General features: G+C 41.8%; 1 protein-coding gene across 1 annotated transcript; it reads left to right on the plus strand.

The window, feature by feature from the left end:
* Positions 1-16,552: 16,552 nt before the first annotated feature.
* On the plus strand, positions 16,553-17,605 carry LOC131688203 (protein qua-1-like). Its single transcript, XM_058972375.1, has one exon. It carries the CDS (start codon positions 16,553-16,555, stop codon positions 17,603-17,605), a length of 1,053 nt encoding a protein of 350 aa, XP_058828358.1.
* The last annotated feature ends 7,627 nt before the right edge of the window (positions 17,606-25,232 follow it).

Here is a 25,232-nt window from a genome sequence, read left to right on the forward strand (position 1 = left end):
AACAAGGCTATTAAAAGCAGCAAGAGAGCGTGTTTCGACAACCTGTGTGAGAGTGCCAACGCGAATCCGTGGGGTGACGCCTACCGGATTGTGATGGCCAAGACCAAAGGGGGCTCCTCACCCCCAGAACGGTCTCCGGACCGGTTGGCAACGATTATCGAAGTACTCTTCCCGTCTCGAGCCACAAGCCCCTGGCCACCTGCACTACGAGACAGTGCGGGCACGGTCGAAATGGTGGCTCCAGTGACGAATGAAGAACTACTCGCAGTGGCTAAATCCCTAGCAATGAACAAAGCTCCAGGGCCGGATGGAGTTCCAAACAACGCTCTCAAGGCAGCGATCATAGCGAACCCGAACATGTTCAGGCTAGCTATGCAGAGATGCCTTGACGAGTGCCGTTTCCCCGATAGATGGAAAAGGCAGAAACTGGTGCTGTTGCCGAAGCCCGGGAAGCCGCCAGGCGACCCATCGGCGTACAGACCAATCTGTCTGATAGACACGACTGGCAAACTGCTTGAGAGGATCATCCTCAACAGGCTCACCCCGTACGCGGAAGGTACGGACGGTCTGTCAAGCAACCAGTTTGGCTTTCGGAAGGGTAAGTCCACAGTGGACGCTCTCAACTCAGTGATAAATACTGCCGAGATAGCGATCCAACGAAAAAGGCGAGGTATTCGATACTGTGCGTTAGTGACACTTGACGTGAAGAACGCATTTAACAGCGCAAGCTGGGATGCCATCGCGCTCTCGTTACACCGGCTTAGCCTACCGGTGGGTCTGTACCGGATCCTGGAAGGTTACTTCCAAAACCGCGTACTGATATACGAGACCGATGCCGGCCAGAAAAGGGTTCCGATTACCGCCGGAGTCCCGCAGGGCTCGATCCTAGGCCCGGTGCTATGGAACCTCATGTATGACGGGGTTCTGAGACTGAAGTTCCCTCCTGGGGTCAAGATCGTCGGCTTTGCCGACGACGTAACCTTGGAGGTCTACGGGGAGTCAATTCCTGAGGTAGAACTAACCGCAGAACACGCGATTAGCACGGTGGAGGAATGGATGAGCGCGAGAGGCCTGGAGCTCGCTCATCATAAGACGGAGGTAGTTATCGTCAACAACCGCAAGTCGGCACAACATGCAGTTATCCATGTGGGAGAAGTCGCGATCACTTCACAGCGAAGTCTGAAGTCTCTCGGAGTCATTATAGACGACAAGCTGACCTTCGGCAGCCATGTCGACTATACGTGCAAGAGAGTGTCGACTGCTGTTGCGGCACTATCGAGAATGATGTCCAACAGCTCAAAGGTGTGCGCCAGTAGACGTAGGTTACTGGCAGGCGTTGCCGTATCTATCCTCAGGTACGGCGGCCCGTCATGGTCAAGAGCACTGAGGGTAACCAGTTACCTACAGAAACTGGAGAGCACCTACCGCGTGATGTGCCTCAGAGTGATATCTGCCTACCGCACGGTATCACACGATGCATCCTGCGTGATAGCGAGCATGATGCCAGTCGGGCTGGTCATTCGGGAAGATGAGGAGTGCTTTGAGCTACGTGGAAATAGGGGAGCCCGCGAGCGCACCAGGGTGACCTCGGTCGCCAGATGGCAGCGTGAGTGGGACAACTCCTCGAAAGGTAGGTGGACCCACCGGCTGATACCTAGCATATCGAGCTGGGTGGGAAGACCCCATGGGGAAGTTCACTTCCACCTGACACAATTCCTGTCAGGCCATGGCTGTTTCCGTCAGTACCTCCACAGGTTCGGGCACGCGGAGGTCCCAGTCTGCCCGGACTGCCCAGGTGTAGATGAAACTGCCGAACACATACTGTTCGTATGTCATCGGTTCGACGTCGAAAGAAGAGCAATGCTTGACGTCTGTGGCTGGGACACAACCCCGGATACCCTTATTCAGCGGATGTGTCAAACGGTGGAGAAGTGGAACGCAGTCTCGGCTGCTACCATCCAGATTGCCAGTAGGCTACAGGTAATCTGGCGAACCGAGCAACAGACGGCGGGCACGGCTAACTAGTGATTGGTTAGCTGGAGCGAAAAAGGCCAAGCGCAAAATAAGAGAGTGAATGGTCTGTTCATGCCGAGGTAGGTTGGCGCAGCGAATGGCAACCGCGTTAGGGGTAAACCCAGCCACCCCGAAGCAAGAAGAGTGAGTGTATAGGCGTATAAGTGGACTGCCTCATGCCAAGACGGGAGGGTCGTAGCGTAGTATGTTGGAACTAAGCTATCGATGCCTCATGGCGTGGCAGAGGAGTGAAAGGGTGAGCATCCAAGTCAGTCTCACATTGCATGTTAAGGGTGAGCATAAAAGTCAGCCTCACAGGTTGGTAGAGGCTAGCACAAAAGTCAGCCTAGCAAGGAATGAAAAAGGTGAGCACAAAAGTCAGCCTAGCATGGTATGCCAGAAGTGGGGCCTAAGAAAAATGTCCCACATGGGATGCCAGAGGGAGTGACAAAGGTACAATAGAGTGGCACGATTGAGAGTGAATCAGGTGATAGGGTGAGCACTCAAGTCAGCCTCACATGGATGGGTAGGGCGAGCACAAAAGTAAGCCTAGCAAGGAATGAGTAAGGTGAGCACACAAGTCAGCCTCGCATGGAACGTAAAAGGTGAGCACAAAAGTCAGCCTCATGTGGGAGTGTTTGAGAGTGAATCAAAGTGTGATTGAGAGAGCACCCAAGTAAGCCTCATACAGGATGTATGATCGCGTGAGTGAGAGTGAATGAGTACATTTAGTACAGCCATCCCCCCGGAAGTAATACCGAGAGGTAGTTCCTGGGAGGAATGATGGCGGAGCCCAATGGAGTTTAGTCGGTATTAATGGCTGGTCACCATTCGAGTCCGACACGCCCCCAGTGCACCCAGTGTGGTAGATTGGACCCTACCGTTAGCACGTGTACTGGGCTAGGACATAAAGGTCTTCTCCATTGTAAAAAAAAAAACAGTCTTTCGCAGAGTGCGCTGTCAAATTGATCCTTATGCCATCGGCATATGCTAGCTTACATCTAAAATCTAATGAAGTTTATCAAGTCTTTGAAAAATAAAATTAATATTATTGGGTCTAAGTTCAAGTACGATAACGACCGCGGCACAAAGCCCCAATCAAGTTCAGAGAAATAAATGAATAAATAGATTAGATAACGAATGTAAAGTTTTTGTTGAAAGCATCCTTAGCACAACTGTTCAACACAAGATATTATACTTTCATTTGAGACTTTGTCAGTGAAAATTGTCTCAATCATCATCGATGCGGCTTTAGTTATAGCATATGCTGGGAACTCGGGAATTTCGGAATTATCGGTAACGGACAATACATTCCAAGGATCTTTGATTCTCCAGCAGTCATCTAGGCCTAATTTTTAACCTATGAGGTATTAAGATTATATCGGTTTATATGAGAAATTTCTATGTGACCTTAATAACCAACCTGTAACTCCGGAACCAAAAGATAAAACTGAATGAAATTCAATGGCAGTCAATGACAGTATTATACCTTTCATTTGAAGTCAAGGTTGTAAAAATTGGTTAAGAAATCGCTGAAAAATAGGTGTGACGTTAGCTTAGGAACTTGACAAGTTTCCCGGGAACATCAAGAACCGCCATTGGTGGCCAAAGTGGTCAAAGCTTTTTTGGTTGATCATTAGTGATCTAGACCCGCAAATCCAAGTAATGTTGGACCCATTTGAATTCATTTGGACATCATGGTGTCACCAGTTTATATGGGGATTTGCTGTGTGACCGCACTCCTGTAACTATTCTACTGTGTATCCCGGTAAAGCTCAGTAGCAAGAGCCCCCTCGAACTGGGTCTCAGGGTCGGCTTACTACTGGGTAATCGGAGGAGTTTCGCGAACAACTGTGCAGGGTACTATCACTTAACTAAACCGTGGGTTGTGAAATTGGCAATTTATTCCGAAATGTTAACTTCAAAAACTTGTTTTATTAAAATGAATTTAACTTTAACTAATTCGCTTTTTATTGAATTATGGCTTGTGTGTGTGGGTTGTGGGTTTTTACCGGTACGTACCGCTGCGGTTACTGGAAGCTGTTGGTGGTTCGGGGCCGTCCTGCGAGCGCTCGCGTGACAGCTGCTGACGACGATGGGGTTCGGGAACTGGTGACAATGGTGGCTACGCTATTTTTCTGGTGGGTTTGGCGGGTTCTTGACGGCGTTGCTGGAGTCTAATGGCGGCTTCTGGCGTCTTCCCTCATTGACTAGTATCGACAGGCCCAGGACGATACCGGAGTGACCATGCCGAGAGGGATAAGTCCTCTTTAGCGGTTATGGCTCAAGGCCAGAGGACGATCGCTGTTCTTTGACGGGTTAGACGTAGCGAGCATCCAGGGCTCGCTAGGCCGAATCGTGTGCTGCCGGGTGAGGATGATCGCGTCACCCAAGGCACGGAAAATTATAGAAAAAAAAACAAAAAGGTCCTGTGAGGGTATTCAGGGAGACAATTAGCTCTAGCCTAGTCTTAACACCAACTTCCCAACCGCAGCCTAATTTAATTTAATGGCTATTACCTGAATAAATAACGGGTTGAATCACACCTCACTACTTGTTTAACTCTGTTTTAAGACTCCCTTCACTTTCAAGGTGTTAAGCACACGAACCCCAGATTACTTATGATCCTTGGCGGGCTTTCAGAAGAACCTTTTAAGCGTTAGCTATCATAACATTTTGGCGGTTTTCTTTCTCAACTCGTAATTCCGAAACCGGTAGTCGGATCAACTAAAAGTTCAATTGCGTCTTCAGAATATATTAGCTTAAATGGCACGTTCCCCGTATGTAGTCGGGGATTTGTGCCTTGCCGTGTGTTTTCATCATTTCCTGAGCGGAAGGAAAGGACAAGGAGGTGTGGGGAAGTAGAATTGAAAGGATGGGAAAAATAACAGCACAAAAACAAAAATAAACAACAGGTAAGTTAAGCTCACAAGTAGTTCAGCTCGGCTGCTAGTAAGCCTAAAGCTCTTTACCACATTGGATAAGAAGCTTTAGTATGTCTCAGTGCTTCAGTTGTCCAAACATGGTTTCGTCTATATAAGGACGGCCGAAAATTCGAAATCGCAATTGCGCTACCGCTGGACAGTTGCATATCAGATGATATGTGGTTCCGTAGTCGGATTCACAAAGATCACATGAAAAAGACTCAGCGCACTGAATAGTTGCTGTTCGCACCGCTGGGCACACGCCAAACGATTCTGGTACTATTGAAGCAATACTAGGTACGAAATGACAGTTCACTGGCAAACCCGGAAAGTCATGCCCCGAACGAATCACCGTGGAAAGCTATAAATGCAGAAAAAACAAGCTCACGCGGCTCAATATAGCTGATATACTGCAGTAGTTATATTATTTTGACGTAGGACTACGTCTTTGTTTTCGATATAGGGGTGCACGTTGCAAATTCTACTAAAATGGTATGTAACGAAAAGTGGTCCAATTTTAAATGCATATAATTCAGCCATCTCACGATAAATTTTCAATTTTTTTGCGCATATCGCCTCGAAATACTTCTAAGAATGGATTCCAATTGATAAACCCAAAGATTTTTGATATCATGGCATTAAAAATTGAAATAATGAACAACCTAGTCAAAATATCGCCCATTTACACACAGAAGATAGCGCTTCCCTAGTCCAGTACGACAGATTTTTGTACCTAACGCGCTACGCTTCTATGAATGACGTCATCATCGACTATTTAAACGGACCGATTTCGTCAGAGCAGCTCAGTTGCCTGTTGAACGCAGGCGAAGCAGATCACTGCGCTGTGTGTTTTCACAACCAGTGTAGCTGAGTGAGAAGTCCGTTATACTGCCTGTGGAGGTACGCTACCCAGTGAATGTGAATGAGCTTGTCCGTATGCTATCTTTTGTGTTGTGCTCGTTTCCAGCACACTTTTATGTATAATTATTTGTACACAAAATAGTTTGTACATGCGAGCTCCATTTGCAAACACGGTTAACATAATGTCGTGGTATTAGTTGTCTCTTTCGCTCTACCCATCATCAGCGTTGATTCATTTTGCTTTGTGCGCTTGGGTTTAGTGTTTTAAGGCGAATGTGTAGGTAGCTAGATCTAATTTGTTACTAAATTGCACAACGAAAGTTTATTATTTACGTTCGATCAATTCATTGATTCATTTCCCCATCACGTGATTCATTTCCACTCAGCCTATAGTATTTTGATTCTACTAATAGGTACATACTACAAAGCCTATTTATGAATGAATACACTGCCTCTTGAAAAACCGCTGCAAAAACGCATCTTGTCCATATATAAAATTGTTTTCGATTCTTGTATATTTATACTTTTTTGAACGACTGGGCGTAATTTGTTTTTGGTTATTGGCTTTCTCAGTCTAGTGTATATGTATCAAACGACTTAATTTTTGATTATCCGACGTTTCGGTCGTTTTTGGCGTTTTTCCTTGAAAAAGGTCGCCAAAAACGACCGAAACGTCGGATAATCAAAAATTAAGTCGTTTGATACATATACACTAGACTGAGAAAGCCAATAACCAAACATGTATATTTATAGTTTCGATAATTCATTCGCTATATTTGTATGCGTACTTTAGGAAAGTTACAATAATGGCAAAATATAGCTAGAATGCTTGGTCTATACATGACATGTGATTATATTGCCTAAAATTTGATTTTTCTTCACTGGTCCGGGTTTTTACCTCACACAATAGAAAAGTTTTTACACGCTAATCTTATGCTATAAAGCTTTAGTTCCAGATATTAGTTCGGTCACAGTTTTCTGTCTTCTTTCTTCAGATCTTCTTCAATAAGTTTAATCGGATTCAATCATCTACTACAAATGAAATGACCTGATAACCAAGAAGGTTTGGTTCAATATGTAATATTCGATGTTGATTGGTTGTGATTAAACCATACGTAAGAAATATGTTTGATTTATTACTACTATAAATGTACTAATAAAATAAATATTTTACATCAAGTGGTATAGTCCTACGTCTACAGCTCGTGCAACCCCATAGGGCTGCCCCTTGTAGTTTTTTTATAACGTTTAAGGTGGATTTCCCTAGCTTATTAAATTAAAAGTATTCTCAATAATTTCGGAAGTGTAAGTAGTTTATCTAACGCCTTCGATAGGCAGAAATGTAATTTATTTCAGCTTCTATCAGTCGATGTAAAGATACTTCGAGAAACGCTTCAATAGGCAAAGGCACTAAGGCAAATTGGGATTAAAATTTGTTTGCAGTGAGTTGAGAGCGTGTAAGTTACACCCATCATCTATAATTACAAAATTTATGTAATTATAAACTTATTATCTAATCTTGTAGCTATTAATAGTAGCAGTAAAACTTTCTCTTAGCACTGTGAGCACAGAAAAAGAGTGAGAAAAAGGTATAAAAAAGCAGCTGTTCATGTAAGAAAACTAAATTGAAAAGCTGTTAAGAATTTTTTTTAATAGTTTAAAGCTGCTAATACACAAAAAAGCTGCTGTTAAAATTCAGTTGTCCGAACTAGAAGTCCGTACAGTTGCCATGTGATAATTGAGTTTGCAGTGGCCTGTTGAAGCCTTGGTCAGCATACCGCAGTGGAGCTTCGAAAAATGTAGGAGATTTTTCGAAATCACTAGGCACGGTTGTTCTAGAAACGCCTTTGTTTGGCGACACGTTTGTAGATTTCTCCAATAATTGCGGTGCTCGGACAAAGCCCAGGACCGTATTTTTTCCCTTATCCAACTTGTCTAAATTGGCAGCGCGGGCTCAGGACCAACGAAGTCAATCGCTGAACCTGCCCTGGCCAATTCGTCAGCCCATTCATTTCCAGTAATACCGCAATGTCCGGGCACCCAGACAAGGTAGATATTGTTAACAATGCTTAGTTCTTCGATTTCGATTTGGCACGCGGTCACTAGCTTGAACCGTGATTTGTTTGACCTAAGGGCCTGGATTGCAGCCTGACTATCGGAGCAGAAGTTTATAACTCTGCCGGACAAACTCAGTTCAAGGGCCTATTGTACCACGCACATAATAGCAAAGATTTCTGCTTGGAATACAGTACAGTATCTACCTAGTGAGTAATATTGTTCCAATCTCATTTCACGACAGTAGACACCAGCACCAGCACGTCCCTCCATCAAAGAACCGTAAGTGTAACAGACCACTTGCTTTTGTTGTTGTCTTTCCATATATCCAGACAACCACTCCTCTCGAGAGGGAATCTTCACATGGAATGTTCTGTATTAAGGAAAACTACATGTGAGTGTAATATCGCTGGGAGCAAGAATATCTTCACCCCATGTAACCATTTGTGACCACAATCGTGTATGACTGGTAGCAAGATCCACATGGTTACTGTTCCAAAGCCCAGTAACCTGCAGTCTGTATGCACATGATAGTGCTTCTTGTTTGAGGTGTATGTGTAATGGTTTGATATTTAGAAGTGCCTCAAGAGCAGCAGTCGGAGTCGTGGTGAAAGCACCAGTCAACGCCATGAGCGCCATTCTTTGCAGATGGTTTAGCTTTGACTGGACTGTCATCACCTTTTCCCTCTGCCACCACACAAGGCATCCGTATGACAGTATTGGACGTACAATTGTCGTGTAAATCCAATAGATGTATTTAGGTTTGAGACCCCAGGTCTTTCCAAAAGTTCGTCTGCGCTGCCCGAAGGCCATGCACGCTTTCTTGACTCTGAACTCAATGTGAACAGACCAATTCAGTTTGGAATCCAATATAACTCCAACGTATTTGACTTGCTGTGCACATAGTAGCTTAGAATCAAAGTACTGCAAGGGACGAACTCTGGTTGTTATTCGCTTCTTCGTGAAAAGAACCATTGAAGTTTTGCTTGGGTTAACTGATAATTTAACTTGTCGACACCACTGTTCGACGGCTCTTAATGCCAAAGATTGTTCCGATGCAAAATTCAGTAATTAATATTTGGTAATCGTCAGCAAACTCGTAGGTTGGAAATCCAAGCTCATTGAGTTTCAACAAGCCGTCGGCTACCAAGTTCCATAACAAAGGTGACAGAACGCCGCACTGAGGACAACCAAAAATACTCAACTTCCGTATCTCAGCCTGTCGCAGTTTCGAGCAAAGTATGCGGTTACTAAGCATTGCGTTTATCCAACCCGAGATACATGCAGGTCCAGAATAGACTGAAAGGAAATATTGTAAAAAGCACCGTCAATATCTAGGAATACACCCAAACTAGATTGCTTGGGCGAGAAGGTTTTCTTAATGTTGTAAACAACATCGTGAAGCAGAGTGATCGTGGATTTCCCACACTGATATGCATGTTGCATTTTGTGCAGTGTATATTCAACTAAACTAACGTTCCTGGGGTGATGATCGACTATCCGTTCCAAAGCTTTCAGAAGAAAAGAGCTAAAGGTGATAGGGCCAAAACTTTTGGCTTATTCATAGCTTGAGCGCCCTTTGGGAATTAATCTAACAGTTATTTCTCGCCATGCTTTCGGGATATAGTTTAGTTCACGAGGATTGAATGAATTCATGAATGAGTTTCGTGAAAAAGTTCACAAGAAAATATCCAGGATGTTTTGATTTTGTGAACTAATGTGTTACTGTTCGTAACAATTAATTAAAATAATAAATACAGCTTTTGTAAACTAAAAATCCTTAAAATAAAACTATATATTAGATTAAAATTTATTTTAAATAGTACTAAATTAAAACTATCGATAATTATCTCCAACGAATTATAAAAAATATAACGGCCAATTTGAACACGCTACACAGCTTAGGTACTAAGTAAGGTATAGTACACACTACACTGCAATAAAAACTGCTCGATAAAAAGTAACGCCTGAGACAGTTCAGTGGATGATAAGAAAAATGATAGGGACGGGCGGAAAATGAGTAAGGGAGGCAGACTACTACCGGTTTAGGCCCAAGATGGTCTTTTTCTAACCGAATCTTATAAGAAGCAGTTGACGTAAAATTAATCGGGAAGATACAAGTGAACTTTAATTGTATCCAAGTAATTATTGAACAGTTTTATAGCACAGGTTGTTATAACTACCAATAGCCAGGAAATTGTGATAATTGCATTTAATTAATTGCAATAGCGAATCAGGTATGCTTAAATAATCCAGCAACTTTACCTTATCATGGCGACTAAAATGGTAATCAAAAAAAAATCACCAAGTCCGGCTTGGACTGCGAGGCACGAAGGTGGCCTTAAAGAACGCCCCTACGGTACACGTGCTTGAAGCGAACGGTTGTCGAACCTTCAGAACCGTACCCGACGCCCAGCATAGCAAGAAGGTAAACTGTACAACGAACGCTCACCCACTAATCGTCGTCTCCCAGTACCAACTCATCAGTCGAAGTGGCCATCAAATATCGTCCCACGAAACGGTACCGAAACCGTGATAGTCACCGACCCGGAAGGCTATCAGAGAGCAGACGCCAGCCGGCCTCCAGCACATTAAAATTTACTGACACACACAGGTAGTAAAGAAATGTATTTAATAAAATTAGGATATTGTAATCAGATCTTTGCTTATACACAACACCTATCGGTGAGTCCCTGATTAGCTAATTCCGTTGAATAAAGCCGACCTTGAGATATAGAGTCTCAAGCTCGAGCTAGGGCAGTTAAGAGGTCGTTGTATAACCCACCCTCACGTGACCTGCCGTGGCTTGACCAGTAAGTCGAGGGCTTAGAGAAAACCCACGCGGTCCTTCCAACTACCACCCTAACAAATGTTCCTAAATCTACGAATAACATCAGTAGTCAACCTTTGATTTTATGAACAATGTTCGTAAAGTTGTGAACTATTTCGTACAGAAAATCGATTGGGTAATGACATGGCGGATACCGTTACTGAAGTTCACAAAACAAATAACGAATATTTTCACTAATAAAATCGTCATGCGGGAAATTGGGAAAATTGAATATAATGATAAACACTTGTTCATGGTCCTGTTTTCGTAACGTAAAAACGTTATTGTCTCAGAATACATGGCACTTTCTTCGCGATTTTGGGAACATGTATTTCCGAATTAAAGTCACACAACTTTCTGAGAGATGGCTTAACCATTAGTTTCAACTGAAAGGTAAAACACATAGAATGTGTTACTACCTTTGGGTTGACTACCAAGAATCGCTATAGATTAGCCTCAAAACTTTTCGAAAACAAAAGTGGAACTGCTCTAACATAACTCCATCTGCTCGCCCACTCAAATATCCAACTAACTCCTGCCTTCAGTAGGCAAACACCCAGATAAGACCGACCGTGCTTTCGAACTGTCTACAGCATCATGTTGTCAGATGATAAAAAACTCATCACGTATATTCGAAATATGAAATGTGTGTGCCATTACGCACCTACAAACTGCTGAAAACATTTTAGCATGAGAAGTCCTCCCCGTATCATCAACCCCACGCACACGCAGACAAAAAACTAAATTATTTTGTCCCAACGCCAACTCACAAGCAGCGCAGACACGTAACACCCTAGAACAGTCCGAGCTTAAGGGGAAGTTCTCATTCAAATGATCAAAAAGTATAGAAATTTTGTTGTTATGGGCCTATGGAAATAAATAAAAGGAAACGGTTTTAGGATTCAAAAAGCTTATATTTTCGTCTTGATTTACAATTTTTTTCAAAGGACAAAATGGCCCCAGTGGTGACATTCTGTCTAAGGTTAGGTGTGCGTGGAATTCCAAAATTGCGCACAGTCTTCTGCCTCAGGATCGATCAGAACACAAAACTAATAATAAGGCACCAAAATAAATGAAATTTCAAAAACTCCAAACTTGACGTGATTGTACGATCTCAAACTTTGAGATCGATTTTTTCAACTTTAACGCTTCACTAAAAATAGTGAATTTAATTTTCGAATGAGACTGTACGCAGTTTTGAAAAACCATGTTGTGAGATAAACGCGTTTAAAGTTTTGATAAAACTTTCGATTATTTATTCAACAAAAGTTTTTCTCGAGAAGGAAATATTTGTGAACTGTACACGGCTGATGGTTGAATCAGTTTGTGTCGTTACCTGCTAATTTCATGTACCGAGCCACAAATCTTTAACATAAAAATTGTGATTAGAGTCGGTTTCTGTTATGACTAAAAGAAACCGACCTTGTTGGGTGGCCTGAGACTACATTTCAATATCTGGAGAGCAGGCGATTATTAGGATTCGGTCAGCTCTGTGGGGAGATGGGGATGGTACACCTCTTCCCAACAGTATGATCATTTATGCTGTTTTATAACAAATATTTAGAGCTATTTTTTGCAAAATATTTTAATTACTCAACATATCAATGTTACCTTTCTGTTGTAAGTTGTAAAGAAATGATAAAACTTTATAAAAAAATACACAGTGAAAAGAAATTACTTATTTCTTTTTTATTTCAAGAAAATAAAATTAATTTTGCGAATTGCCAATCTATCCACCGTGCGATTATAGGAATGATAGAGTAATAAGGATGGCTCGACAAAGATGAAGAACAATTGGACAAAAAAGTTTCCTGAAGAGAAACTTTTCGTATATTTGTAAAATTTGGTGTTCTCGTGAAAATAAATGAATTCTCATTATAAATTGCGATTCTTCAAGTAAGCAACATCCTAGAGATGCAGCCGTTTTCGAGACAATTCGATAAAATCAGTTTTTTATAGTTTCTGTAAATTCGGGTACTTTTTTAAAACCCCTTTTCATAAGTTATAGTCGTGATAATTTTAAGACCTTTGTGGTAACCACCATATCCCAGGAACCAATTCACCGATAATTTTGAAATTTTTAACAGTTGTTCCTTATTATATCAGCTAGTTTGAATCTAGAAATAGTTTTAGTTGGATGAGCATTTACATTTTTTTTTTCAACTGTAAAACTTAATATTTGTTGCACATGAAAAACACTAGGTTATTGTAGAGAGTAATTTAAAAATCCGTGAGTTCCTCTGATCGTGGTTTAGTAGCGATTTTGAATGTTGCTTTCCACTATCACAGATATATTTTTCAGCTACGACTTGTAATCTTCCTGGATGTTCGTATCAGAAGGAGTACTTGTAGGGATTGCTATTCTTTAAATCGGATTCACCTCCCCATGGCTCGAGGCCTTGAAATTGTTGCTGGTCAAGTGAAAATCAAAGCCGTTTTTGCGGTCGTACATTCTGAACAAACACACAAGAATTATATCCTTGTACATTGCCGCCAAAAGTGTTGCTTACCATCTTGCTTTGAATAATTTTATCCTTCCTACTCAAATTTGCGACCAACTTTTCCCAGAAAAGTCGTATACGATTTACCCCACCCCACTACATCATTCGTTTCTTTTTTAAGCCTCCACGAGGTTCGGCTCGATAAGCACAAAAAGCATGAATGAGTGGTGGAAATCTCGACAGCTTCTATTTTTAGACTGTCGCATCCTATCCTTACGTGGGATGTCTAGTACAAGGAAAAAAACAGCCCGCTCTGAACGCAGCCGTCCGAACGGCAGAGGAATCGATTTTCCTTCCGGTCATAGAAATAAGAACTAACTGCGTGTTGCATATTGATTATCTTAGGAATGGATCAAACTCAATTGCTGGCACATGGTGGTTCCAAAGTATATACCATTCGATTCGGTCGAATAAATGAATCTCAAATTGGATCCTGCATCAGAAGCTGGAGGACGATGCGAGCAACTGATGAACGAAAGCGTCACCGAAAGTTAGTAGCGCTTGGTTTACTGCGAAATTTTCCACAGCGTTACAGGCGTCTGCAACGATACCTACAGTGCATCGTGAGGCAGTATGGTCGATCGGTGCCAGGAAAACTAGAAAATTTCCTCGCCTTACTGAACGAGGAATTGCTATCCGTACGTTGTCGCACCCGCTACGTGTTGGTCTCATCGACATGTCGCCAGTCGGCCTGCCGTTTTGACACGGCCCCCCTGCTAGACGACCAACGGAAAGCCAGCCAGCTGTGCTTTGCGTAGGCGTAATTCGATAGAAATAAATTGACACTTACAACGGGATGACGCCGGTTTTCTTCCTGCGGCAGACGAAAGTTAACGCACCGAAACGAGCATACAGTAATAATTACTCATCAACGATGAGAGCTTATCGTCGGGCAGCACATGTGAGGTGATATTTATAGGACACGATGTGGATAAAATGCTGACCGGGAATAGTAGAAGATATATTTGGAAGCGTTACCATGGCAGCGAATAAGTACATAATGGAATGGTAGAAGCATCTTCTATACACCAATGGTAATATAATGATGTTGATGTTTACGTAAAGATGCTCAATTGACAAATGACCCGAAGAAATAAAAGTACGCAATTCCACCCAAATTGATCCAATTATGTTGAAAATTGCGACCTTCTTCGATTCAGATGAAAATTCATAGGATTCACCAGTATAAGGAACTAAGCGCTTTCCACAGGCAAGTCTGTGGACTCAAAAGCAATTTTTGAAGGTGTGGAAGGTTTTACTTGTCCTCCATTTTCCGAGAATCATATACAGTAAGATTCTCCGTAAATGATTCGGAGGGATGGAATCCTTTACGAAGAAAATATGCACCACATGGTTCTTGAAGGAGAAATGTGAACTTTTAAGTTTTGAAAATGTCGTAATTTTACAAATTAATTATTTATGTTGCATCAAAATATAAACTATGTTAAAAACAACTATATTTGGAAGATTTTTGTTAAAAAAAATCGTTCAATGGATTACTTGAATATTTGAAGCTGTTTTTACAAAAACATTTTATTGTTTTTTTCTTCATAATAGACATTTTTATTATGAAGAAAAAAACAATAAAAAGTTTTTCTAAAAACAGCTTCAAATATTCAAGTAATCCCTTGAACGATTTTTTTAACAAAAATCTTCCAAATATAGTTGTTTTTAACATAGTTTATATTTTGATGCAACATAAATAATTAATTTGTAAAATTACGACATTTTCAAAACTTTAAAGTTCACATTTCTCCTTCAAGAACCATGTGGTGCATATTTTCTTCGAGAAGGATTCCATCCCTCCGAATCATTTACGGAGAATCTTACATTTAAAACATTTCCTTTCTCTTCATGCTTTCGCAGACAAAAAGTAAAAAAAAATAAAGGTTGCGGATTCTTATAATTTAAAATTTTTGTTTTGATTTTTGACAAATATCCCAATCCTTTTCAGCCTATCATTAAATTGCATCACGGAAAAAAACGCTGTAGAAAATAACCCATTGGGTATTTTCTCTTGAAAGTTTGGGTAAATATTGTTTAGAGTGTATTGTTAACACTGTATTTTTAACACCGTTATTTTTCAAAAATTGGAAAAAAATGGCGTCACCCGTAAAGCAACGTCGCGAATTGATTTTGCCCATGTACCTGTAAAATCCCGAACTTTCTCATCCGGACATCGGAAAACAACGCGACTTGCAGTCGCAGTCATCGTGCAGTCGAGGGTGAGTCGTGTAATTAAACGTTACTACCAACATCGAACGGAAAAAAGAAATGCGGTCAGAATGGATGTTCTATCAGTGATCAGGATGTGTCGTGAATGCGTATGAACGGAATACCCAATGTTTCGATCAGGAATGTGGCCAAAAAGTTGAATCTGTCCAAGTCTTCCGTTCAGAGAGCCAAGGTCCGGGAGGAACTGCATGCGTACAAAGTGTAGAAGGCACCAAATCGTGACGAACGGCAAAGTACGGTGGGAAAGTCACGGGCTCGGAAACTGTACGCCCAGATGCTGACGACGTCTCATTGTCTCATCATGGATGATGAGACTTACGTCAAAACAGACTTTCGGCAGCTTCCGAAGCAACTGTTCTCCTCCTGCCAGAAGTTTGATGTTCCAGAGAAAGTAAGAAAGTAGAAACTTTCAAAGTTTGCCAATAAATACATAATTTGGCAAGCGATCTACTCATGTGACAAACGGACTGCGCCGTTCGTGTCTACCGGGACCGTAAACGGAGATATCTACCTCAAGGAGCGTCTGTAGAAGCGCCTGCTTCCTCTGTTTAAGCAACACGAGGGCCCTACGATCTTCTGGCCGGATCTAGTTTTGTGTTACTATTCAAATGCTGTGCTGTAGTGGTACGAAGCCCACGGAGTCACGTTTGTACCCAAGAACATAAACCCCCCACAACGGAACTAAGGCCCATCGAAAATACTGGGCAATTATGAAGCAGGCACTACGGAAGCATCCCAAAGAAGTCAAATCTGAGGAAGGAATAAAGAGTGAGTTGGTTTCCGTACAGTAGCCAGATGTTGTACAGAACCTAATGAGTGGAGTGAAGCGGTGTTAAAGCCGAATGAAATAAATATTCCAAAAGCTTACTAATTGGTTATATTTTAATGTCTGACAGTTTGAAAAGGATCGGTCCACAGGGTAATTTTCTACAGTGTTTCTTCCGTGATACTATTGTCTAGTGAATCAAAATAGTCTAGCCTTCAATCCCTCCCTTTGTGACCACGCCAACGACCTTCATAAACAGGGTCCATTTTCGAATGAACATTTTCATTCGAGATGTCATCAAATCTAGACGTTTTAGGCACAGAAGGGGACATGGACACGGAAGAGACTCGAAACACACGGAAAAGACATGGATGGCAACGGACGGTCGGGACACGGACACGGAAGAGGCACGATGGAACATGGACGAGACACGGATGGAACACGAACACGGACACAGAAGAGACTCAAAAGAAATACGGAATGGAATGGAATACGGATGGCGGACGAACTGAACACGGACAAACGGGTAACGCACGGACGAAACACGGAAGGGACATGGACGAACGGAACACGGACGAACGGAATACAGAGGGGTTACGAACACGGACAGGACATGGATGGGACACGAAGGGGGCACGGTGTGGGCACGAAGGGGGCACGGAGGGGGCACGGAGAGGGCTCGGAGGAGGCACGGAGCGGGCTCGGTGGAGGCACGGACGGGACACGGATGGGACACGGACGGGACGCGGGCGTCGGACGAGACACGGACGGACGGGACAAGGACGAACGGGACACGGACGGACGAGACACGGACGGACGAGACACGGATGGACGGGACACGGACGGACGGGACACGGATGGACGGGACACGGACGGACGGGACACGGACGGACGGGACACGGACGAACGGAATACAGAGGGGTTACGAACACGGACAGGACATGGAAGGGACACGAAGGGGGCACGGTGTGGGCACGAAGGGGGCACGGAGGAGGCACGGAGAGGGCTCGGAGGAGGCACGGAGCAGGCTCGGTGGAGGCACGGACGGGACACGGACGGGACGCGGGCGTCGGACGAGACACGGACGGACGAGACACGGACGGACGGGACACGGACGGACGGGACACGGACGGACGGGACACGGACGGACGGGACACGGACGGACGGGACACGGACGGACGGGACACGGACGGACGGGACACGGACGGACGGGACACGGACGGACGGGACACGGACGGACGGGACACGGACGGACGGGACACGGACGGACGGGACACGGACGGACGGGACACGGATGGACGGGACACGGACGGACCACGGACGGACGGGACACGGACGAACGGGACACGGACGGACGGGGCACGGACGGGACCAGGACGGGTCACGAACGGGACGCGGACGGGACGCGGACGGGACATGAACTAGACTAGGTTCGAAGATGAACGGGACACGTACCCCTGGGGCCCGTTCCGATACGTACACGGGATACGTACGTGACATGGACGGGGACGGACGGGGCACGACACAGTCAGAACACGGACAGGACACGAATGAGAAACGGGCGGGACACGGACTACTATGTATGATTGTAAACACTTTTTTATCCGAAGCTCGCATCTTTTGTCATTATCTTAACAGCTGAGATCTCAGTGAACAAGTTTTTGACTGAGATCAGTAAAACTGATGTTTCATTGCTGATACTCGGAAATTTATTTTGCTGATTTTCGGCAACAAACAAATCTCACTTTACTGAGATTCAGTAAGCTGACCAACTCTGACGAAAAAATCCGTACACCACGCGGGATGTGTGCCAGTGTGTGTGTGGTGAACGATCTCGCTTCGTCACAGAATGGTGTACGCATTTTTTCGTCAGCTTAGATATCAGTTTAAAAAATACGCTGACTACACGGCTGTTGGGAAATTGCCGAGCCGAATTGAGTGTGTAATTCCTTGGGAAGACTCGAAAGAAAAGTCTGAAAACTGCGGCCAAAATGTCAAAATCTTAAATCTGAGCGTGGGACTACAAGGGATAGCCAATCTGTTGACGTAGGACTATAGATGAATTCCACGAAGATCGGTAGGAAAATATAGTAGGAAATACAATCACATTCAAAATATTTCTTTTCTCCTAAGGTTTTTGTTGACAAAATATAAAAAATTAGAAAAAATGGGTTTCTTGCAATTAAAATTTTTAAACGCAAATTTTTATTTTTGTGAAGAATGACACATTTTTTTCAGTGCATTTTTTTCGTGCAGAAATATCCCCTGTAATTCGTTCTCAGAATGTTTCGCTGTATAAAATACAGTAATCGAACAAAAATTGCAATTAATGCACGAAGAAATGTCTACATTGCTCTTGTATTAAAATATTGCAATTGTCAGAGAAAATCATGGATTTCATAAACCGAACACAACGTCAAAGTTTCGCTCGAATCGACTCATATTTTGTAGGTCGACCACAAAACCACACGGTTTCTCATGGAACCTCTCTACAGTACTAAATGAAAAACATTTTTGTTGTATTTCATTTGGCAGTATAAAACAAAAGAAATTTATTGTTTTCGTATAGCTCGAGTACATTTATCACGTTAGTTGAAATTCCAATTAAAATAAATGACGTAGCATTTTGGGGGCAGGGGGTGTACCGATTTTGTGACAAAGTGTTAAGGGAGAGAATGGGGTCAGAAGTTGTGCGACGTATCATTAACCCTTTCATGCCCAACTTTTTCTAGTGCATGTAGGGTTTCAAACCTTTTTTCCTTCAAAACGGTTGGGTCGAGAAACACGAAAAGCCTGTTTTCATAAAGATAGGTGCTTCCATGGCAGTGCTAGAAGCTGGTCAATTTTTACCTTCTAATGCTCAATACAATTCTCCTAGAATAATTACAATAGTCCAATTACGTGGAAAACGTAGCCAACGAACGGAAGCGTCTAAATTGATAAGTTTTATCAGTTTTCAATAATATTGAACCCTAACGTAGATATATGATAAAATCATTTTCTGTCGTCAACGTAAACTGTTCCTGGCTGCACTGGTCCGTCGGAATCCAATCAGACTAATTGCAATAACTTCAGTTCTAGAGCTGATCCTTGTAACTGTTAATACTCAAATTAAAGGCAATAATCACTTTAATGAGCCTTCCTTGTTTTTGTGAGCAAATCTCGCCTAAATTAACAGTTATAGCTGTTTAAAAACGTCCACAAACATCATGGGCATGAATAGGTTAAGGGGTTATATACAAAGTTGAAGCTCAAAAAATCGATAAAAAAATATTGCACATTCAGAATGTACATACTTTTGTAAATTTAATCCGCCTGTCCCTAGTCAGAAGACAGAAATGACCACATTGACTACCCAATTCTTATAGAATTATGTTGTTGGTGTGCTATTCAAATGGCTGTATTTTTTGCTGGACGGAGATTCTCGTCCTTTGAGACTGTCCCTGTGGAGTGCGCATAAAAACTTCTGCTTATGGATCCAATCCTTTTTGGCCCTTCAAACAGCGACACAATGAAGGTCGTTCACTGGCATAATTTGGTCCTTTCTGTTAAAAGTAACTGCAGACATTGGCGTAGTCCTTGCACTGATGGTGGCTTTAACACATCATCATCTGTGCAAAATTCAATCCAAATCGGAGCAGTAGGTTTCAAACTACAGCCGTTCGCAACGCGCTGGTTCCGTCCATGATTGAACTTAACACAAAACTTTGAACGCGATTATCTTGAAATGGAGTTTCTTGAAAAGGATCGCTCCGGTGAACGTCTTATCTCAAGAACTACTCAACCGATTTTCATATTTTTTAACATTGTTCATATTTACGTTCTCGTGTACTTAAACGGTTCATTTTCCATCCAAAGATTTTCGAGTCTTTGCAATGAATTTTTGTTTAAAATTGCGAACACCTCAAACATAAACTTTTCTGTCAACATATTATTTTTACTGGAAATGAGCTGTGGGGGCGAGGCCATTACTCTGACAATTTTCAATATTTTTTTAACACAACTTGTTTTTATTTTCTACGATAGTACTACCAACAAATTGTCTTTCGCTTTTACGAACGAAATTTTCATAAAACCCTTTAAAAATTTCGAACTTAGCTTACTTTTTCTCCTCAACTTTGTATATAACCCCTTACGTTTAACTTTTTGACGAGTATCAAAACCCATTTATTAGAGAAATCAATTTCATGTTTCTCCATTCCTATGAGATATAAATTTACGCACGAGTTACTTTTCCAGAGATTTTTCATGTCATGCACGGCCACGTTACGGGGGGAGGGGGTTGGAAAATACTTCGATATTTACATGGGGGAGGTTATAATTTTATGAGAAAATACAACGAGGGGGGGGGGGGGGAGGAGGGATCGAAAATTAACACAAAAGTAAATTTTTCATTTCCATTTTCCTTGCATAGTATTTCATTTAACTTTCTCTCATAGAAGCCGTGCGAGAGAGAGAGAGAGAGAGAGAGAGAGAGAGAGAGAGAGAGAGAGAGAGATAGAGAGAGAGAGCGCATTGAAATTATAGACAGATTGAGTACCATTTATTTTGTATTGGTATGGTAAATGAAATATTATCAGTGTATTGTATTCATGCAACATGCGGTGCTTTGTTGATTTTTTCTCCACCTTTCTGTTTCTTTTATGAAAATCTATTTATGCGAAACAGCCTGTTTGTTAATACTAGCTCGTTATTTGTAATAAGATGACAGTCATAATTGTATTTATATTGCAAAAAATGGTGGTCAGTTTCAATTCCTCTCAATAACGATTCCAGTGAGTGAGAGATTCAGAAGAGAACCGTCTTACTGGTGTTAATTCATTGGAGTGCGAACCGTAACTTAATAAGCATCGCTTACTGTTTGACCGCTAACCCTTTCATTCTCTTTTGTCTAGCAGGTTTGCCATCAGTAACGTGATGGAGCTCAACGCTGACTGAAACCACACGTAATTTTTCGGAAAGTAGAAGAAAAATGATGAAAAATTGCGGTTTTTGGTATATTTTAAATCCACCAGGATTGGTTTTTATGAGCGTTTGAAGATTTTCGTGTCTTCAAAAAAGTTGTTTCTAATATCATTATCAAAAAATTTAGCGAAGACTTCAAGATTATATGTAATGTTTTGAGTTGATTCTTCAAATTATTCCCAGAAAAATTTATCATCAAAATGCTTTTGTTTTGTCAAACTTCAACGTATTATAATGTAAAACTTTATCGAAGACACACTAAACCTCCAAAGTAGACGGTTGCGAAATTATGTGATTTCTGCCGATAAAACTGGCTTTGAAGATATATTTCAGTATTCTTAATTTCAAAAGTGCATAACTTGAGAACGTGACCTTCTATACTAATTACACCATCAATTTAGAACTCAAATGTACTTCATAAGTAACGGGTATTCTATAAAAATTAGATTTTTTTCAGTCATGTAGTTGAAAAAACAAAACAAAATCAGCGAATTCAGTATTTTTAAATAAAAACATAATGTTTATTATTCAAAAAAACGTCAATGAATACTAGAGAAGGGGCCCTGGTCAGCCGTACGACACAACTTAGTTGCGATGCTCTCACAAGAGCGCTGGACGGCACTGACGTCCATCTTCCGGTTACAATTCCGGATCCTGGTGGTCAACTGCTTCGTATTCTTGGCCCACCAATTATTTTTGTACACTAGGGCACTGAGGGAACCGGAAAAAAACTTAATGGGACGGCACTGGGGCAAGCTAGTCGGGTTCCTTTCTTTCTGCACGTACGGTATCTTTTTCTGCTCAAGATACTCCATAGCGTCTTCTTAGCGTAATGGAAATACGCCTTGTCCGGCCAGACGACGTACTTCCCATCCGCATGATGCTTCATTAAGAACAGCAGGAGAATTTTCTCAATACACTCCTCCTGGTATACTTGTTGATTGATGGCCAGACCGCTCCGCTTGCACCACGGTTTTGAAATCCCTCTGTTCGATATGGCGATGTACAGCATAACTTTTGTTTCAAATTTATGCTTCAACTTATATTTTACTTCGGGTGGTGTGGCCGTCTTGTCGCTGGAATAGTGGCTGTCATTTCCAGGAATGTGGGTTTTCGAGAGCGGAGAGCAACTTTCATCGTACAGCACGAACGACATCCCGTTCTTCGTCATCCACCGGCACTGCGATTTCACGATCGCTATCTGCACGTTCGTGTACTCTAGAGACCGAGTCTTCCTTCCACAGATGATGTCCTCCATCTTGAGGGTTCGGCGAATCAAGGTATGAGAGCAGCGATATTTTTCTTCGTTATTATCTTCGCCGGACGGCTGCTGCCGGCCTTCCGCTCAACGCTCAGGAATGTCATGATTCGGTAAACTGTACTCATTGGCACGTTTAGGTCTCGAAAGTGGTCTACCGTAAGCTTTTTTCCACAATGACCATGCGTTTCGTAAAACCGTACAACAGGCTCGCGGAGTGCTTGCGGTTTCGACGCCATCTACGATTGAACGAGCGAAAAGAAACTCATTGCTAGGGAGTCCAGAGAGCAATTCTCATGGAAAGAACAAAAATTACGCTCTTTACTTTAATTACATTCTCATTTGTTATTGAACACTCGTTAACCACTTACATCACTTCTTTATTTTGCGAAATTTTCAAGCCCCTCGAGTGGTTATTTTTCTACTCGATAATACAAAAAATCTTTAAATGCTCTACAACAGTCTATTCCGATGTACGCAACACAATTTTGTATCATTTCCTCTTTTCGAAACACAATAAGCAGTTTCAACCCACTTAAATTTGTTTAATTTTTGAAGAACTATGTTACAAATGTTAAATTAACATGGATCCCTCGATAAATGGATGATATTTTCTTTTTGAAAATTATCTGATATGAGTATGAATTAATGATATTTCAATAAAAGTAAATAAAATTGGTTCATTTTTATTTATTCTACTATAGAATTCTATCGAATTCAAGAAGTGTGTAACGTAGCCCCCAGCTAGTTTATATATAAGATTTTAAATCACCATATGAACAACTTTTATATTTGTAAAGTATTAATACTATTTGTGTTTGACATAAATAATACCTACACAATGACGATATACCTATGCTGAAATGATAAAAAATCATCCATTATTAAAAGAGTTATAATTCATCAAAATTGAAATGCTTTGAGCATAATTATTTCTATATAAACGAATTCGTTTCGCCAAACCGGTACCCAACAGTCTTCCATTTTATGTTATTTGTTCTAAATATTTAGAACGATCTACTTAAATAGAATGATACAAAATATGAAATTTATCACACCGGGCTCCTCTACTGGTTCAAACCAACCCCGGCTTTTTTGAGATATGTGAATTAGTTTGATCCGCTTCTGCCAATCTATTCGAATGCCACAGCTTCGATTTGTTCATCAACGGATCTAATTGAACGGATCAATAAACTAGCTGGCAATGAAAAATAAACAAAAAAAGTTACAAGACCAAGACTCAGTTTGGTATTTGGCGTCATGTTATTTACTATCGACGGAAATGCATGCTCAAGGGTATTCAAAGCAGAACCCACCACCAGCAGGCTTTGTCAGTTCCGAACAGGACGTTGGGTTCGTAACGTTTTCATCGCTATACACTCCGATTAGTCGTCTGCTTGTAGCGTTGTGAATTGAGCCGCAAAGTGTTACCGCAAACCCGAGGCAATTCCATTATTTATACCTGACCCGCGCGAAAGAGAAGCTCGCGCTTCGCGTGTTGTTTGGTAGTCATATATTTGGGTTTAATTAAAAAGAGAGAAGAATCTTTCAAAGTCAGGTTCTTTGTTGGAGGTGAAAAACCGGTCTACGTACCGGTATGCTGAAACGGCAATGGTGGCGCATGTCGTGTTAATGGCTTAGCGCTATCGAACCGGAAAGGAATGTTAGATTGAATTACCTAATGATTTTAAAGATTTAAAACGCAGATAATACTAATGAGTATCGTAAAATTATCGTTTTATGCCTGTTTCGATCGCGTGTTTGGCACTTTGCGTCGAATGTCAGGTTTAGTTATAACATAAGAAGCTATTATTGGTGTTTTATTGCGACCCGTTGGAATGTGAAATCATGTGCATTTATCATATCGAATTAAGCCAGGATAAGTTCCAAATTCCTATTGCTCATGTAGTTCTACGTTTTTTGATACAAGAAATACCGCGAAGAGCTCTATACAGTAGAACTATTTAATCCGAATCCGGATTCTAGAACTATCACCATACCGCTTTTGAGGTAGTGCAGTCCAAGCTAAAGGCCAAAATAGACTCAAGAAAAAAAACCAGCAAGCAAAACGAACCGCGACAAATTAAGCCATTACATTTTCTAAAATTGAATTCAAAATCGTGTTTGACACCGCGTCTGCTGAAAAGAAAATGTTGTTGGATAACATTCATAATTTATGCATCATTACTGTCAAGCTAGGAAAACCTAACCATCTGAAATGCAGTCGATTTTGGACCTACCAGGCTGGCTTACGACGCTCGTCCATCATGTACGGACTGGCGGAGAGTAAAATGAAGTCGTTACGTGTTTGCGATATCACTTTGGAATGCCACTTTGAGAAGCGAATCTTAGAAACTTAATTAATTCCATGCTCCGCTGTATGCTACTGAGGGGTACATTGAAAATACGGAGACGGTTGGTTTTAGGATATAAAAATCGAACTAGTGAGTGATAAAAACATACTATTGCTACACACCAAAAAAATCTGAATTTTATCGTTGACGTAATTCCAAAATTGCCACAATCTAACAAACCGTAATTGAGGTAATGACAAAATATAACGATGCTCTGTTTAATTTTACATGAAAAGCGTACTTTCCATGCGCAGTGCCATAAAATTACACCACATTAAAATTACATTACATTGTGCAGCTATCGCTTTGTCCCAATTCAAGTCTGTTCGAAAAATCAGTCCTAGATTGTTGGCATGGTTGGCCCATTCAATACGAGTATCCTCTATGACAACCGCCGAATCGACAGCCCTCATGTTAGCATTCCTTCTGAATACCATGGTTTTAGTTTTCATGTTGTTAATACAAAGATA

The sequence above is a fragment of the Topomyia yanbarensis genome, chromosome 3, assembly GCF_030247195.1.
Source record: "Topomyia yanbarensis strain Yona2022 chromosome 3, ASM3024719v1, whole genome shotgun sequence".
NCBI classification, from domain to species: Eukaryota; Metazoa; Arthropoda; class Insecta; order Diptera; family Culicidae; genus Topomyia; species Topomyia yanbarensis.